This window comes from Zea mays, chromosome 5, assembly GCF_902167145.1.
Source record: "Zea mays cultivar B73 chromosome 5, Zm-B73-REFERENCE-NAM-5.0, whole genome shotgun sequence".
NCBI classification, from domain to species: Eukaryota; Viridiplantae; Streptophyta; class Magnoliopsida; order Poales; family Poaceae; genus Zea; species Zea mays.
Genome location: NC_050100.1, coordinates 34,667,741 through 34,683,941, shown reverse-complemented (window position 1 = coordinate 34,683,941; position 16,201 = coordinate 34,667,741). Strand labels below are relative to the sequence as shown.

The 16,201-nt window shown below is 42.6% G+C and overlaps 1 protein-coding gene and 1 long non-coding RNA gene across 4 annotated transcripts; one reads left to right on the top strand and one right to left on the bottom strand.

Annotated features, from left to right (window-relative positions):
* The first annotated feature begins 505 nt into the window (after positions 1-505).
* On the top strand, positions 506-6,136 carry LOC109939903 (uncharacterized). Its single transcript, XR_002262225.1, has 2 exons — positions 506-924; positions 5,871-6,136. It is a non-coding gene; the product is annotated as an uncharacterized lncRNA (long non-coding RNA).
* Positions 1,015-3,817, bottom strand: LOC103626209 (uncharacterized). 3 transcript variants are annotated; one of them, XR_002262224.1, is made up of 3 exons: positions 3,240-3,817; positions 2,305-3,149; positions 1,952-2,229 (listed from the first exon to the last, which is right to left on the bottom strand). XR_002262224.1 is itself a non-coding variant. In XM_008646613.2 (2 exons), the coding sequence occupies exons 1-2, from the start codon at positions 3,666-3,668 to the stop codon at positions 1,929-1,931; spliced, it is 444 nt and encodes a 147-aa protein (XP_008644835.2). In that variant the 5' UTR covers positions 3,669-3,817; the 3' UTR covers positions 1,015-1,928. The 3 variants fall into 3 exon arrangements, 2 of the variants coding, with proteins under 2 accessions (XP_008644835.2, XP_008644833.2); XM_008646613.2 differs by lacking the exons at positions 1,952-2,229; positions 2,305-3,149 and adding an exon at positions 1,015-1,943; XM_008646611.2 differs by having other exon boundaries at positions 1,952-3,149.
* Positions 6,137-16,201: the final 10,065 nt, after the last annotated feature.

Here is a 16,201-nt window from a genome sequence, read left to right as displayed (position 1 = left end):
CGATGATTAGTTGGGACCTTGCGTGGTTCCGGATACCTCGGTAAAAATATCGGCGTCATCCACGAGAATTTGCATCTCTACCTTGCTCTTTAGCTTCCGCATTTATATTAAGCATTTAAGTTTCAATCTTATCTTTATACTTATATTGTTTCGGATTGGAACTTAGACATTGCGGTAGATATAGCAACACTTAGATAAAACCTCGTTTGCATATTTTAGTTTGATTATTTGCATAGGTTTTGGTCTAGGGATTTATTTGTGGCATAGTTTAGTAAAAATTTTAGAAGTACTAATTCATCATCTCTTAGTCGTCATCTGTTTTCTTCATACTGGAGATTCGAGGGGGTTCACGGTGACGTATTTATACCGAGCAGGATGCGCTCGAATTGCAACAACTTCGACAGTGCTTAGACTACCTGCAACGGTGCACGCTACGGCCTCCCTCCCCTATTACTATTTATGCAGTAGGAGCAACAGTCGTCCTCTATCTCCCGCAACGGCGGTCGCTATAGAGCACTCTTGGTGGCGATCCCCTTCTCTCTCACGCCACATGAAGAGGACTGCTGTTCACCCCCTCGCAGTTGCTTCTAGAGGACGCAACCACGCGCGCGCTCTAGAAGAAACGACCGGATCCATTTCCCTCGACTGCGTTGTGTCGCGCCGCCGCTATCCAATCCAACACCGATGTTGTGCCGTGCCGCCGCCATCGGGAGTCGGGACGACGTCCGCCGAGTGGCTGTGGCAAGGCGACGACCCAGCGCATGACAAGTAGAGGAGGCGAGGAGCAGCCGCCGACCGCCGTCTGCCGAGGCAATCGCCGCCATCGGAAGTCGGGACCGCGTCCGCCGAGTGGCTGTGGCAACGACCCAACGCAGGATGAGCACCGTCGACCGCCGTTCACCGAGGCAACGACACAACCATGCAGTAAGCCTTCTTGTGTCTCGACCGTAATAGCTTGGAGGACGAATTTGGATCCATGTCTCATGCGTGCAAAGTGAAATTCTTAATTATTGGTTAACGGAAATGTTGACTCAAATTACTAGAAATTAAAAATAAATTGCTAAACGCAATGTTTTTTACAGTCATACGTTAAAAACAAAATAAATAAAAAAAGAGATAGTTGAAGTTAGTTGGAATGAAATGTGTATTTTATATGTAGGGTAGGAGATATGGGAATATGTAGAGGTAACCGTTGCGGGATGAGTGAATATATGAGAGGGAATCTTGCTGACGTAACTGTATAGTAACATTTATGGGAAAAAATTTAGGGGTAACGCTTGCGGATAGTCTTAAAAACGCGGGAGTTCAGAGCTCTACGAAACTGGCAGAGCATGTGGCGTTCGTTTTGTTTTGTTACAAACAGAAGAAGCTTATGGTTTATGGGCCCATATGTCAGCAGCATGAGTTCCGGCGACAAAACATGCATGCACGACTGACGGCTTAAATGCAAATGTGCATGCTGATGTCATGCATGCAAAGTCCGGCAAGGCCGCAAGGAGTAAAGAAAGATTAAGGGCCTATTTGTTTACACCATGGATTATATAATCTGAATTATTTTTGGAGGATTATATAATCTGAATTATATAATCTGGATTATATAATCTGAGTAGTCTTGTTTGTTTACCCAGATTATTTGAGTTGTTAATAGGATTCTTTTGTATGAGGAAGACAAGAATGTCCTCGATATTTGTACTAGGTTGAAACTCATATATGAGATGAACAATGTAACAAACGTTTCTGAGTATTCATAATTTATTACATAAATAATTTGAAAAAAAATAATTCAATTGACATTGGCAAATATTGCATTAGCAATATTATCACGAAAGGCATTCATGTCACCTTCTTCATCCCCAAATTGAATAGTACTAGGCTGAGATGATGGCATTGGCATATAATCTTCATCTTCATCACAACGGTCAAATTCTTTATCTGCCAAAGAACTGTCACGAATAAAATTATGAAGAGCCATACATGTATGTATTATTTTGGATTGTTTGGCCATAGGATAACTGGGTAGGTGTAACAGAATTCTCCACTTCATCTTCAAAACACAAAATGAGCGTTCAATCACATTACGCAGAGATGAATGCAAATAGTTAAATGTCTCCTTTTTTCCGCTAGGTCGGGGACCCGCTCGATACTCAGGTAAATGATATTTTGTTTCTTTGTATGGTGCTAGATATCCAGATCGATTAGGGTATCCTGAGTCAACAAGATAATATTTACCTAAAAATACACCGACATATGAGAGTAGACCATAATAATTTATAAATTGAAATTATATAATAAACAATATGATACCTGGTGGAGGATGTGGAAAAATAGTGGCATATTTTGTTAGAGCATTATTGAACACCCTCATATCATGTGCAGAACCCGGCCATCCCGCAACAATAAAAGTGAACCTCATGTCGAAATCACATATGGACAGTACATTTTGGGTGGGATATCCATGTCGACCAACATGTTGAACCAATTTAGAGGATGGCACAACTACCCTTATATGAGTTCCATCAATTGCACCAATACAATAATTGAAATGAGGGTGAAATCGGTTGCCTAGTAATCTTTCATGGACAGTAGTAAATTGAGGATCTCTTGGCTTCACAATATCTTTTGATAGGAGAAATATGCAATTCAACACTTCTGAGAACTTTCTACTAATAGTTTCTTTTGACCTCTGAAATCTATTTTTTACTTAAACGACAGATTGAGGGGCACCAATAGTCCATAAAAACATACAAAGTGCTTCCAAAGAACACATATTTTCAGTTGTCTTCAGTCCATATGATGAAATCAACATGCAACTTTTGAATAAGAGGTCTACTCATCCGAAACATATCATAGCAATCGTTTGGATTACTAATTGTTGTCATCACCTAATCATAGCTAGTTGAACTAGGTTTATCGATACTTAACACAAATATTTTTAAGTAAAGCCCTTTCAGTAAATCCCACTTATTCTTCAATTGAGTTTTGCTGTGAAGCAAACCAGTTCTTTGTCGATACTTAACACAAATATTTTTATACGCTGCAGTAGTTAGTGTTCCATTTGATCTGTTACCAGCTTCAACCTCTTCAACACATATTTCACAAAAAGTTCTAGTATTCATGGATGACCAATCTGCCTTGTCATATTTCTCCTTCTATACGAAAATATATGTACAAGCATATCACATATGAACATTACAAATGTCTACAAATTAGCAATGGCCATATGTTAGAAAATTACTCACCGAATTATTTGCAGTAATTTCAGCTTCAACTTCAATTGGTTCATCATCTTCCTGACCTTGAGCATTTAAATCGATGTCAATACCAACACTTCGGCCACCACGAATGCTCCTTCCGGCACTCCTACTACCGCGTATCACACCACGTTTCACAGAACTAGTGCCACGACCGGCGCGTCCCTGCGCTGCGTTGTCCAGTTCCTGACTTGCACGTCCTTGATCTCGTGATGCTGACCCGTGCGGCGCATGGGAGCCCTCACCCTGCAAGGCGCCCCTGATCTGACCACCGGGCGGCGCATGGGATCCCTCACCCTGCATGGCACCCTGATCTACGGCGGATTCGGCTACCCCGTCGTACGTCGACCGCGCGGGTCTGCGTCGGAGCGGCGGGCGGGATACTGTGCCGCGGGCAGTGCCAGGCGTGAGTCCCATCGGCAGTGCCAGACGTCCGTCCCGTCGGCAGTGCCAGGCGGCGAGATCCTGTGCCGCGGGCGAGATCGCGCGGAGGGTGAGGGCTGGGCGGCGTGTTTCTATTGGGCGGCGGGCTTCTCTGATCTAATAGGCGCAAAAACGATTCGGTGGATTATAATGGCAATGGTGTGTAATTTCTAGGAAACTTGAAAGGGTAGTGGGGAAGTGGGAAAAAATAATCTGAAATAAGCACCTCCTCACTTGCTTATGGATTATCATAATCCAAAGGGTTAGATTATATAATCTCGGCAAATAAGCTGGACTGTTTGTTTGCCTCTTAGGATTATATAATCCATATTATATAATCTGGGGGTAAACAAACAGGCCCTAAAAAGCACACGTATAAAAAGTGCATGTCGGTTTGCTAGGGAAAATTGACCCATCCGAAAGTTTTTTTTTCTATTTTCTCTTTTCTCTTGTCTATTTTAAATCTCCAATCAGCTTTAAACAGTAGCGGAGGACAAAAGAAAAATATAATATAGCTGACAAAAAAATATAAGCAATGTGAATCAAACTCACAAGTCACAACCTAACCTACGGCTTAAAACACGGCAGCCTATATCCAACACACCACATATTCTTATATGATTATAATGTAAGATATAAACACTTTAAAATTTATGGTATGGCTGAGGCTACACTTAGCCACAATTAGAGATGGCAATGGGGACCCGATCCTCGATTCCCCGCGGGGAATTCCTCTATTAGGGGACGGGGATGGGGAAATTTCTTCCCCCACGGGGATGTAAATGAGGAAAATTTCTCCCCCAGCGGGTAAACGGGGACAGGGATGGGGAAGCATTCCCCATCCACGTTCCCCGTGAGGACCCATTAAACTTACATATGACGATGTTTTTATATAATAGTTAATAATAGAAATAAATAATTGTCTTGACAAGAGATCACTAGTTGTACAAATACGTTCATTTTAATGTACACATAATGATTTTTACATCTAGCAATGTGTATAAGTGACAATGTTTTATATTAATAGCAAATGAAGTATGATCTAATTATAATTTAAGCGGGTACGGGGATCCCCGATGGGGATTTATCCCCGCGGGTAACGGGGATGGGGAAGAAATGTCCCCCGCAAACGTTCGTGGGGATCCCCGTGGGGAATTTTTTTTCGTCGTGGGGACGGGGATGGGGAGCTAAAACCCGACGGGGAATTCCCCGTTGCCATCTCTAGCCACAATGACTCCTCCGCCACTGGTTTTAATAAATAGGGTTTAAAATTACAAATTCAAATTATATGCACAATCAAAGATCACAACATGAATAAAAAATATAATTGTATTTATTCATTTATATGTTATATTGTTCATTAATTCAAATGCTTTCAAATATGATGTACGCACACATTCTCTTTTTAGGAAAATATTATTTTAAATGTGTAGTTAAATTAAAAGTGTATTCAAAAGTTCATATTCATTTGTTTTGATAAAAAACATTTTCTAATGTTTAATCTTTATTAAGATATCATTTAACTAATTTTTTAGAGAATATATAAATATAAAATTCAACTAAGGGTAATTTCATTCATATATTTTATTTAATTTCTTGTTTCAAAACATACTTATTTAAATCTCATGATAAACTTACCTAATTTATCCAAAATATGATTTTGAGGTGTTATAATTTCTTAGGAGAATTACAATGTCTGAAGGCTTCCTCGTTAAGAAACCTTACCTTTCATCTTTTTGAATAAAGTTCCTCTGTGTAAGTGAAAAGGGTGCAACCTTTTAAGCTACAGTAATCCTAAAAATAACAAGATTAAAAGACAACCTAAATGTAATTTACACATAGGATCTCTGAAAATCTTTGGAATTCTATGACTGAGGGACTTATTTCCCTACAAGTCATTCAATCTAAAGAAGACATGACAATTTGAAGCTCTTACCAGAAAGGGACTTTTCCATTTGCATTGCAATTTACCTAGATCATCTGGATTGACTATCCTTCGAAGGACAAAATCCTCTTGTGCTATTTGCTTTAGCTTTACCTTTATGTCTCTCCATTTTTTAGTCTCATTTTCATATTTGCTCAAGTTTTTAATAGCTTCAAGCCTTATTGCTTTGACCATATCCTCCAAAGTGCATTGATGTTCATTACTGTCAGTTTCATAGATTACCCTAATTGACTTCCCCTTTGCTTCTTTAGGAGTCATTGCTTCATCACTGAAAAGAAGTTTGAACGGTGTGAACTCAATGGATTAGGAGACTATAGTGTTGTGACTCCACACAACCTTTGTCAGTTCTTTTACCAAATTTTCCTTTGACAAACTGATCAAGGATTTGAAGATGCTAAGTAGAATGATTTTGTTTGCTCTTTCCACCAGACCGTTAGACTCAGGTGCCTTATATATATGCAAAGTGTACAATTGTTCCCACTTAGCCACAAAAACAGTATAAATATTTTAGAGTCAATCTGGATGCCATTGTCAATGTTAAAGCTTTGGATACTCCAAAGTAACACATGATATTTTACTAGAAGAACTTATGGATCATTGCTAAAGTTATTATGGCTAAGACCTTCACTTCAATCCATTTGGTGAATCCATTTGATGGAGTATTCAACTGCCATCATAGCATATTTTAGATTCCCTTGTGTAGGTGACATTGATCCAATGTTGTCCATGCCCCATCTCTGCAACGACCATGTTGGTTATATTAGCTAAGTGAATGACAAATATTGCTTTTGGTCCCTGGCCCATCTTTGATAGTTGTCACACTTTCCACTGAAAAATTGCGTAATATTCTAAATCTAGATTTTAAATCAAGGCAAATTTTATAGATATTCAAAACAGATATGCGCACTACACATAGCAACATAGAGATCAACACAATAAATAATCGAATTAACATATTTACTCACGTCGGGTTTGTCGGTGTTTAGGTTGATCAAGCACAAAAGTAGATAAAGCAGACTGTCGATGTAGACGCATCGATTCGTCCGTCGGGCAGCGCAGAATGTCGTCGAACGACTTCGAGTGGTCGCGCAGTTGCACTGCTCAGAAACCTTATTGCTGCCCCTTATGCAGGCTTCATGATGGCAAGGGTTCGGAGATACCGCTCGCCCTTATCCTCAGTGCACGCCAAGGAAGGAGGTCGGTAAAATCACAACAACTCAATCACTATAGCACAACTTTCTCAAGCAGGAAGAAGAAAGGAAAATGGAAGGGAGTATTTTTTGCCCCCAGAATCCTGAAGGAAATTAGGGCCTCGTATAGGCGTGGCTGCCCTCAATGAGCCATTTCCAAAATAAATGCCAATGCAGTCGGTCAATTAACCACATTTATGTCTATAAACCAGAAATAAATCTCAACGTTTAAAAATTAAGTTAGTGAAGGATACTAGTTTCTAGAATTGACACATCGTGGTCATGCATCGCAAGTCACAAGTCACGCGGTATTACATGTGAAAAATACGTGGATACGCATGCGCGTTTATGTGTATATCCATGCTCTTTGTCCCATTACTTTATCTATTCATACATGTGAATGAGCGTAGCTATAAAAGTTGGTATGTACCACATTGAACTAGCAATATGGGACTAAAATCAAACAACCACTTTGCTTTGGAATTTCAACATAATGGGTCACTCAAATGGGCCCAAATTCTACCACTTTCAAACCAGATATTTGACATATACCGTTGCTTTCAACAAATAGAATCCTGACTTATGGACTTTGCCTAGCAATGCTTTGGACCCTATGTGAGAACCGCATATGCCCAAATAAATTTCTTTCATGATTTCATGCCCTTTGAACTGGGGCAAGCATTTTAGCAATGGTGCACAAACATCCTCCTTGTATAACTTTTCTTCTACTGAGCACCATATTTGGCACCTGGACTGGCCGGACAGTCCTACCCTATGGCCCAGACGATCCACACCCCGCGACTAGATTAACATGGGTGAGCGTACTTGTCCCATGTGTGGTTATCCTAACCTATCCATGGGAATCTGTTGGATCTCGCCTAGGAATAGGTCCAGACCTCCTTCCCTATAAATATAAAGGGGTACGACCGATTGAGAACCCCGAACACATTTCAATCTAACCAATCTATTAGTTTCTTTATCATTCCAACCCTAGTAGTAAATGTAGCGTAGTTGTAGCTTTCCACATATCCACCTCCACCCTATTTGACTCTACGTTATCTAGATCCGTCTTGGGTGGCCTGCCAACCCCAAGACGACCCTAGGATCTCACCCTAATGAGCCTAGTCATCTACTAGGAGAGTGAATGTCTTTAGGTCTCTTTCTCGACCTGATTTCTTAATCCCTAGGTGACTCTATGCCATTTGGGGATGGACTGGGTGGTCTGTCGACCCGGAGCACCCTGAGATCTCTCCCCCCAGGGCGAGATCTAGGTTCCAGTGAGGAAGAAGATGACCCTACACCATCGCGAACTATCTAGCACAGAGTGTGAAACATTCGAGCATGACGCAGGGAAGGAGTCGCTCCTACAGCGAGGTCGCGGATCGTCCGGCCTAGAGCCACGGGCCATTCGTGGCGCCATAGAGGGCACCGCTAGGGGGTACACCCCTAATGTTTGGTGTCAGATCGGCACCAATACACTTTTTGGTGAGTTCGCTAGGGACAAAAGATTGGATCTATCAGATCAAAACTATTAGATTAGATCTATTAAGATTGGCCATGATGGTCGATCCCGAAGAATGCACAAATGTGTCCCGAGACAACATCCTTAGGCTGACTTTTGAATGTTTGTCGGCCAACGCCCAACATGAATTTAAATACTACATGAGAAAGTGGGGCGAGGAGTTCCAGCGGCGACAAGCTCAGGAGCTCGAGGCACTTCACGATAGATCGCCAGCAAAAGGCCGTCCACGAAAGGGAAGTAGAGCTCGCTTCCCTAACAGCGTGGTAGCAGCCCAATTATAAGTGAAACTGTGTCATCCCACGATATTCAATCTATTAAAATTTCTTTCTATGATTGGATTATACTTATGATAAGTCATTAGATAGAATGACTTGTGCACTAGAAAATTTTCATATTCCTAATTTTCTATCGCATAAATTGGATATCAAAATAGCTACACCAAATGCATCGACAACAAATGGGGTTTCTTACTCCTAGCCATATTATGGTATGCTAATGAATTCATATCAGGGGCAATCACTGCCATCGCCCGCACTGTACGGTAGGTCGGTGCTGAGTAAGATCGGACGGTCCGCGTATAATCTCAAATCGTCCGACCTCCTTTGGACCGTCTGGACACACAGGTCAGACCGTCCGGATATGTCTACATATAACAGGGTACTTCACAAAATACACATTTTTTCTACCGACCACAACAACACTACTGTTCCTCACTTGTGTTACACCAAAGTCGTAGTATACCACCACCACCATTAGTATGCAACACGCAGCTGGTTCTAGATATGGCTGGACAATCCGAGTACAGCCTCGAACCGTCCAGCCACCTCGCGAGTCATCCGACAGCTTGACACATGGCACCCAGGCAGTACCCCACATGACCGAATAGTCCGAATATAACCTCGGATCGCTTGCCCAAGTGGCGAACTGTCCAACACCTAACGTCGGACCGTCTGTAGTCCCACAGGACCGTCCAACCACTCCTGTCGTACTGTCTAACTACACATACGCAACCGGATAGACCATATACTACATAGGACCATCCAACCAAGTCACGGACCGTCTAGCACCATATGTCGGATTGTTCAGATATGCGTACATAGAACAGAGAACTGCGCATCAAGCATAATTCTCGTACTCCACCCTACCTACTGCACTATATTCACAGCACGCCACCAGTTGCGCATGAGGCCAAATATTTTTGGCCCCCAGGGAACCGGTATGCCTCAAGGGCCTATACTGGACATCACCTTTGATCGTCCTAGTGCGGAAGGCTCGCATTCGGATAACCGACCACCTAAGCCCCACGTCCTGAGTCAATGGGTTACCATCACCCACTATGGATGAAGTTCGGGAAGAAATAGCTAGACAATTTTGAGAGAAATTAGGTGTTAGTATATCCGGCCTAGGACAGTCCCATCAGAAGCCATACGACCCTCAATGGGACGTTGTTCCATATCTTCTGGGGACTAGTGTGCCAGATTTCTCCAAATTCTCAGGTGAAGGTAGTAAAGGCACTCATAAATATATAGGTCAATTTCTAGCACAATTGGGGGAATTGGTCGACATAGAAGCTTTTCGTGTGCGCATATTCTCATTATCCCTTACTAGCACGGCTTTCGCTTGGTATGTTGCATTATCTCCTAACTCAATTAATTCCTAGGATGATTTAGAGCATAAGTTTCATAAGCACTTCTTCTCTAGGGATTATGAGTTAGATTTAGTTTATCTGGTATCAGTCCAGCAAAAGGACGATGAATCGATTAATGATTATATCTAGAGGTTCTGGACTACTAGAAACCAGTGTTTTCAAATTCAAGTCACAGATAAGCAACTAGCAGGGTTGGATTTCAATGGTTATGTCAATACTTGTAAGAAAAATTAGATAACATCTAGTTCTTTTCTCTAACTCAGTTGCACCAATGGGCTTTGGCTTGTGAAAGCTAAAGCAAAGAGTTGTCTCGTCATAATGAGTGTCATGACCGTAGTAGCTCACATGATGAGCTAAAAGGGGTATATGTTGCTAAGCTTATTTGGCCCACTATGGCCAAACTTTCTGCTTGCCATTCCCTGCAGCCGATTCAAAAGAATCGACAAGGAGAAGTTATGTTCACATTTAATGTTGCTAAGTGCGATAAAATATTTATGAATTACTTAAGAATGGTAACATTAAATTGTCTCATACAATTCCTTCGATAGAGGAATTGAAAAGGCATGTGTATTGTAAATTGAGAGCACCTAGAGGGGGGGTGAATAGGTGATCCTGTAAAATTCAACAACTAATAGCCACAAAACTTGGTTATAAAGATGTTAGTGCTCAAAAGAACCAAGTGGCTATAGAGTGAGCTCTTGCGAATCACAATAGTCAAAAGAAAGACAACACAAGAGACATAGTGATTTATCCCATGGTTCGGCCAAGTATAACACTTGCTGTTGGGGGCCTTCGGCTTCCGAAGGTCCTCAAAAACATGATTTAACAATGTCTCTGGAGTATAATGTGTAAACAGGTACCTTCGGACTTAAATCAAAACCACAACGTGAAGATGCACAAAGAATATGAAGGATGGCGCAGAGCTGAAGCTATGCGCAGGGGAGCTTCGGCGTGATAGCAGAAAAAGAAACCGACTTAAAAGGGAAAAGGCTATTTAGACCCCGATGAATTGCTATAGAGTTATTAGTAAATGTAAAGGGCATGGGTGTAATTTTACATGGGCTGCGTCCTGTGCCTATAAATAGATGAACAGTGCTCCCGTACTGTTCACGCTGACTTTTCATTTACTTTCGCGTCACGCTTGTAACCCTACTTTCCTTCGAGCCGAAGGTACATTTATAATTTGTTATTGTTGATATAGTAACGCAAATAAAAATAAGTTGATAATAATGTTTAAAGTGTTTATATTATTTTTCATATCTTGTGTACGAATCCTTCTTCATCATTTATTGTGCTTATGAAGGTTTGTCCTTTATAACCTTCGTCCTGAATTCATTATATTCGAGGGGAGATAATGCTTCGAAGGACGAAGGACTTTAACATTTAACACTTTTTATGTTGCCTTGTTCTTAACTCTTAGCATTTGAGAACAAGTCCCCAACACTTGCCTACCTCCACGTTGTGGTGTCCCAATGGACGAGGGTTGCACTCAACCCCTTTCAAGTGATCCAAAGATCAACTTGAATACCACGACTTTTCTTGCTTATATCGTTTCCCGTTTGCGAGGAATCTCCACAAGTTGGAGCCTCTCGCCCTTACAACAAAAGGTCACAATGAAAACACAAGAGTAAGGTTGGGAGCAACACACACAAATCCGCAGCACACACACGCACACAAGCCAAGACTTGAGCTCAAATGAAGCACATAGAGTTCACAGCTAGAACGGAGCTCAAATCACTAACAAGATCGATCAAGTGCGTGGAGACGGAGTGTGGAGACTTAGAATTGCTTAGTGACTGCTTGGGGTTCTCCTCGATGCGCCTAGGGTCCCTTTTATAGCCCCAAGGCAGCTAGGATCCGTTGGAGGCATTCTTGGAAGGCAAATCTTGCCTTCTATCGGGTGGCGCACCGGACAGTCCGGTGCGCCACCGGACAGTCCCTGAAGCTGTCCGGTGCGCGATCTCCTTCCTTTTCTGGCGCATCCAACCGTTGCAGATTCATGGCAGTTGGCGCACCAGACACTGTCCGGTGCACACCGGACAGTCCGGTGCCCCCTGCCGACCGTTGGCGCGCCCACGCGTCGCGCGCGGATTACGCGGCTGACCGTTGGCGCAGTCGACCGTTGGATCACCGGACAGTCCGGTGCACCACCGGACAGTCCGGTGAATTTTAGCCATACGCCGTTGAACGTTTCCCGAGAGCGACGACTTCGCCGCGGACGACTCACCGGACAGTCCGGTGCACCACCGGACAGTCCAGTGATTTATAGCCGTACGCCGCCGTCGAGTCCCGAGAGTGGCCTGTTCACCGAGACTGGTCTGGCGCACCGGACACTGTCCAGTGCACCCAGACCGAGCAGGAGAGCCAACTCATTTCCAATCGCTTTTCTCCTGTTTCTAGCACTTAGACACAATACATTAGTACCCAAATCAATGTACTAAGTCTAGAAACGTACCTTGTTGCATGATTTGCACTTCTTAAATCTTTGGCATAGTTTAACACTTAGAGAATATGTGTTGGGCACTTAATCACCAAAACACTTTAGAAATGGCCTAAGGGCACATTTCCCTTTCATAGATGGCATGACTCCTTTTTTCATGACACCAATGATTGTAATGTCTTCCTCTGGCAAATACAATCGGCTATAAATGAAGATCAGTTGAGATTTCAGGAAATGAAAATTGACAGGCAACCTGTCCCTATCAACACATTAGAGTTGGTGGACATGAAAGTCATAGTTTGGTCGTGTACGTACGGTCAATAAAGGCAAAGGCAAAAAAATTATCACTGGTGACCTTCGCACGCCAAATCTATCACGAAGAGTGGTTACCCGAAAGGCTCAAGACAAGAGAAATGCTAATAAGACCAGAGGCGCCAGGGGCAAGCATGATCAGACATCCGATCACGGTCACATGTCCTATGTACATCGGATGGTCTAGGCACTAAGGCTAGATAGTTTGGGACATAAGTGGATTGCCACACCCGGGCTTTAAGGGACAAAGCCGGGTGCATATCATACATGCGCCAAGAAGACAACATATATAATAACAGAGTGTATAGAGATAAATGTCACTATAACATCAGAGTATTTATTACATAGCGGAAGTCTTACAAAATAAAATATAAACATAACAGGATCTAAAATCTATCCTTGGCGCCAGAAAGTCAACTAGGAGACAGCACCTAGATCGAATCGAACTCCTCGATACGTGACTCCTCTTGAACCACCTGTTCTTCTCCTGTGGGGGGTGTGAGACAGCAAGAGTGAGCTCACACATGTTCATCGCTCAACAAGTTGTGGGAATAATGTGCATGACCTCGCCAAAGGTGAGAGCTCATGAAGTGAAAGGCTTACCAAAGAGAATGGTTAAAGCTGAGCATTGCTTTTAAGGTTGGTCAAAATTTTATTAGCAATTACTAAATGTAAGTAGATACCAAACCATAATAAATAATAGAACAAGATTAAATAATAATCCCATGCAGATGCAAATGACAAATTGAGTTTGGGTTCCATAATTTAATCATCAGAGAGTCCTTAGCTGCTCATGACCGTGAGCTCGGCTAGTATACCAGTTTTACACTCTGCAGAGGTTGTACCCTTTACCCACAAGTCGTGTATCCCATGTCGCCAGGGTTAGCTAGACCCTTAGACACTACCGAGGTGAATGGCTAGAGATCCACTACGAGGCCTTTACAAAGTTCCACTAGCTTCCGAAAACCCGCTACAGTTTATGAGAAGAGCACTTGCAAGAATCCCCCGTCTGACCACCATCGCAGCAAAATCAACCCGAGAACCTCCTTGCATGCAATCCCCTACTGCCCTTGCCCCTTTCGGGTAAGGTAGTCTTCCACTAGCTTTCCTAGTTAGTTGGCCAAGGGCGTCCCATTAAACCCTTATGGTGGCACGTGTTTCTCAAGTTAAGCTCCATGTTCCAATTAACATTAATGATCTTGACATGAACATAAATAAAATAACAGAATACTGGAACATGGATATAACAAAATATTATCCCAAAACCATGTAAAGCAATAGCAAACTACCCAATGATTCAGGGGTGAACAAGGTAAAATATAATCAGACTAGGAAGACCTATTGGGTCCAATCAAAATTAAACCTATGCATGGTAAGTGATTATAAAGAACATTATTGGGTAAAAAGTGGTCAAGGGCACAACTTGCCTTCAATGAGCTCCTGCTCAGCTACTTCTATCTGCTGAACACCAGGGTCCTCAGTCACAGGCTCTTCTACTCGCCACAATACAAACAAGCACAGTATATAGAGAAAATTAACATCACACCAAACATGTAAACAGAGTACATAATAATAATATACACATTAAAATAAAATCCTAGGAACGAGAATCATAATTTTTGGAGTTGTAGATTTTGAGATATGAATTTCTTAAGGTTTTATGTGTTTAAATATGATTAAGTGAGAAATTATTTTTCTTACTGTTTTCATGACAAAACAAAGATTCTAAGTGACAAAAAATAATATTACAAAAAATTAGAAACTGGAATGAATTAATTTGGAGTTCATATGAATTTTCTATGATTTATTAAAGTTCTAGCATTTATTTTCTCATTAAAAATCATTTCCAGATATTATTTATCCATTTCCTATGGACTCTGGACTGGGCCTCAATATACAGAGAAGACGAGGGTCTTTGCGCCAATATTTCTAAGACACAGACAACCACCAAGGTGGACTGCGGGTTGATACCCGAAAACTTCAAGGGTCCTTTAATAAAACTACCTCGCCGAAAGGGTATGGGCACACTACGGTCGTCCGATCGGAAATCGGCCGACACGATTAGACCTACCTATCGTATGAAGCGGTACTCAATCTCGATCAGTGGATCGGAATCCGACGGCTCAGATCCCCCACTAGGAGTAACGCCCCAGGATCTAATCAGGGTCGTCCAATCCCAGATCTACGGACGCGGCCCCATCTTCTTCCTCCCATCACTCAGACCGACGGCCATGCGTAGCGTAGCTAGCCCGCACGGCGGCGCACCATCGGCGCGCACCCCAATCCAAGCCTCCAATGCACGAATTCCTAAGGTAATGGGCTCTAAACGTAGTGGGGACAAGAGTGAACTTGAAGAGGGCTACTTATCCAGAATGATGAAGCGCAGTCGATCGACCACAACCGAAGGCGGATACGCGGCGGAGCACTGGCAACGGCGAGAAATCGCCGGTTTTCCGCCCATCTTACTCGGATGAGGACACCACGGACACCCTCCAAGGCACCCGACGACGTCGACGAAATCAAACCCAGTTATGGGTCATTAGCATTTAGCAATCCCCCCGGCGTCGGCGCACATCTCTCCTCCTCCCTTTTCTCCACTCTGCTGACACGGGGCTGGCTCTGGCGAACCGTGGGCACGGCCCAGGGAAAATGGGATATAAAGAGGCGGCGCAGAGGTTGTCGAGTCCGATCGTGGCGGCGAAATCTTCGGGAGGCGCTTGCGGAGTTCGTTGAGCTCGACCGCGAATCGCGCGAGGACGATGATCCCGACCCCCTGACCCCACACGTAAGCGTCTTGCCTGCGAAGTCGCATGCCCGACAGGTGGGACCTGGCCAAGCAGTGAGACAGAGCCTTAGCGTGGCGCGGGTATGCGGCCGACTAGGCGCCCACCAGGCAGCGGCCATGCGTGGAGTGGTCAGAGACGGCTAGCGCGCTGAATGGGCTGCAGGGGAGGATGGGGAAATGGGCCGACCGAGGAGGATTTGGCCCAACGTGTAGGTTTTCTATTTTCTTTTATATTTCCCCTTTTCTTTTTTATTTCTAAATTCATAATTATTTGAATCCAAATTTAAATTTGAATATGAGTTTCTCCTCTGAATCAAATGTACACATTCAAATCCTGGTATATAAATAATATATTTTATTATATATATTTTTATACTTATTTTTACTCCACATAATATTCGTTTGCTTCTCTTTTCTAAATTCTAGGATCCCCTTTTATTTTCCAAATTCTATTTTGGGAATTTAATATATTCCTTCTTCAAATTATTTTATGTTGTCACAAAATGCACGCAAAATAAAATCCAGCATGATGCCATGGTTTAGTGATATATATTTTTACTAATTGTTTTTAAAGGTGGTGTTCACATGTGATGACAAATGGATGCGATACACACAAATAAATAAAGGAAAACAATTTTCTCCTTTTATATGATCTCTTACAATTTAGGTGTTACAAATCCTACCC

Bases quoted from the DNA above. Each gene is read 5' to 3' on its own strand.
- LOC103626209 (XM_008646611.2), bottom strand. From the start codon at position 3,668: ATGGGACTCACGCCTGGCACTGCCCGCGGCACAGTATCCCGCCCGCCG. The intron at 3,150-3,239 runs GTGAGTAATTTT...ATTTTCGTATAG, and splicing joins AAATTACTGCAAATAATTCG to AAGGAGAAATATGACAAGGC.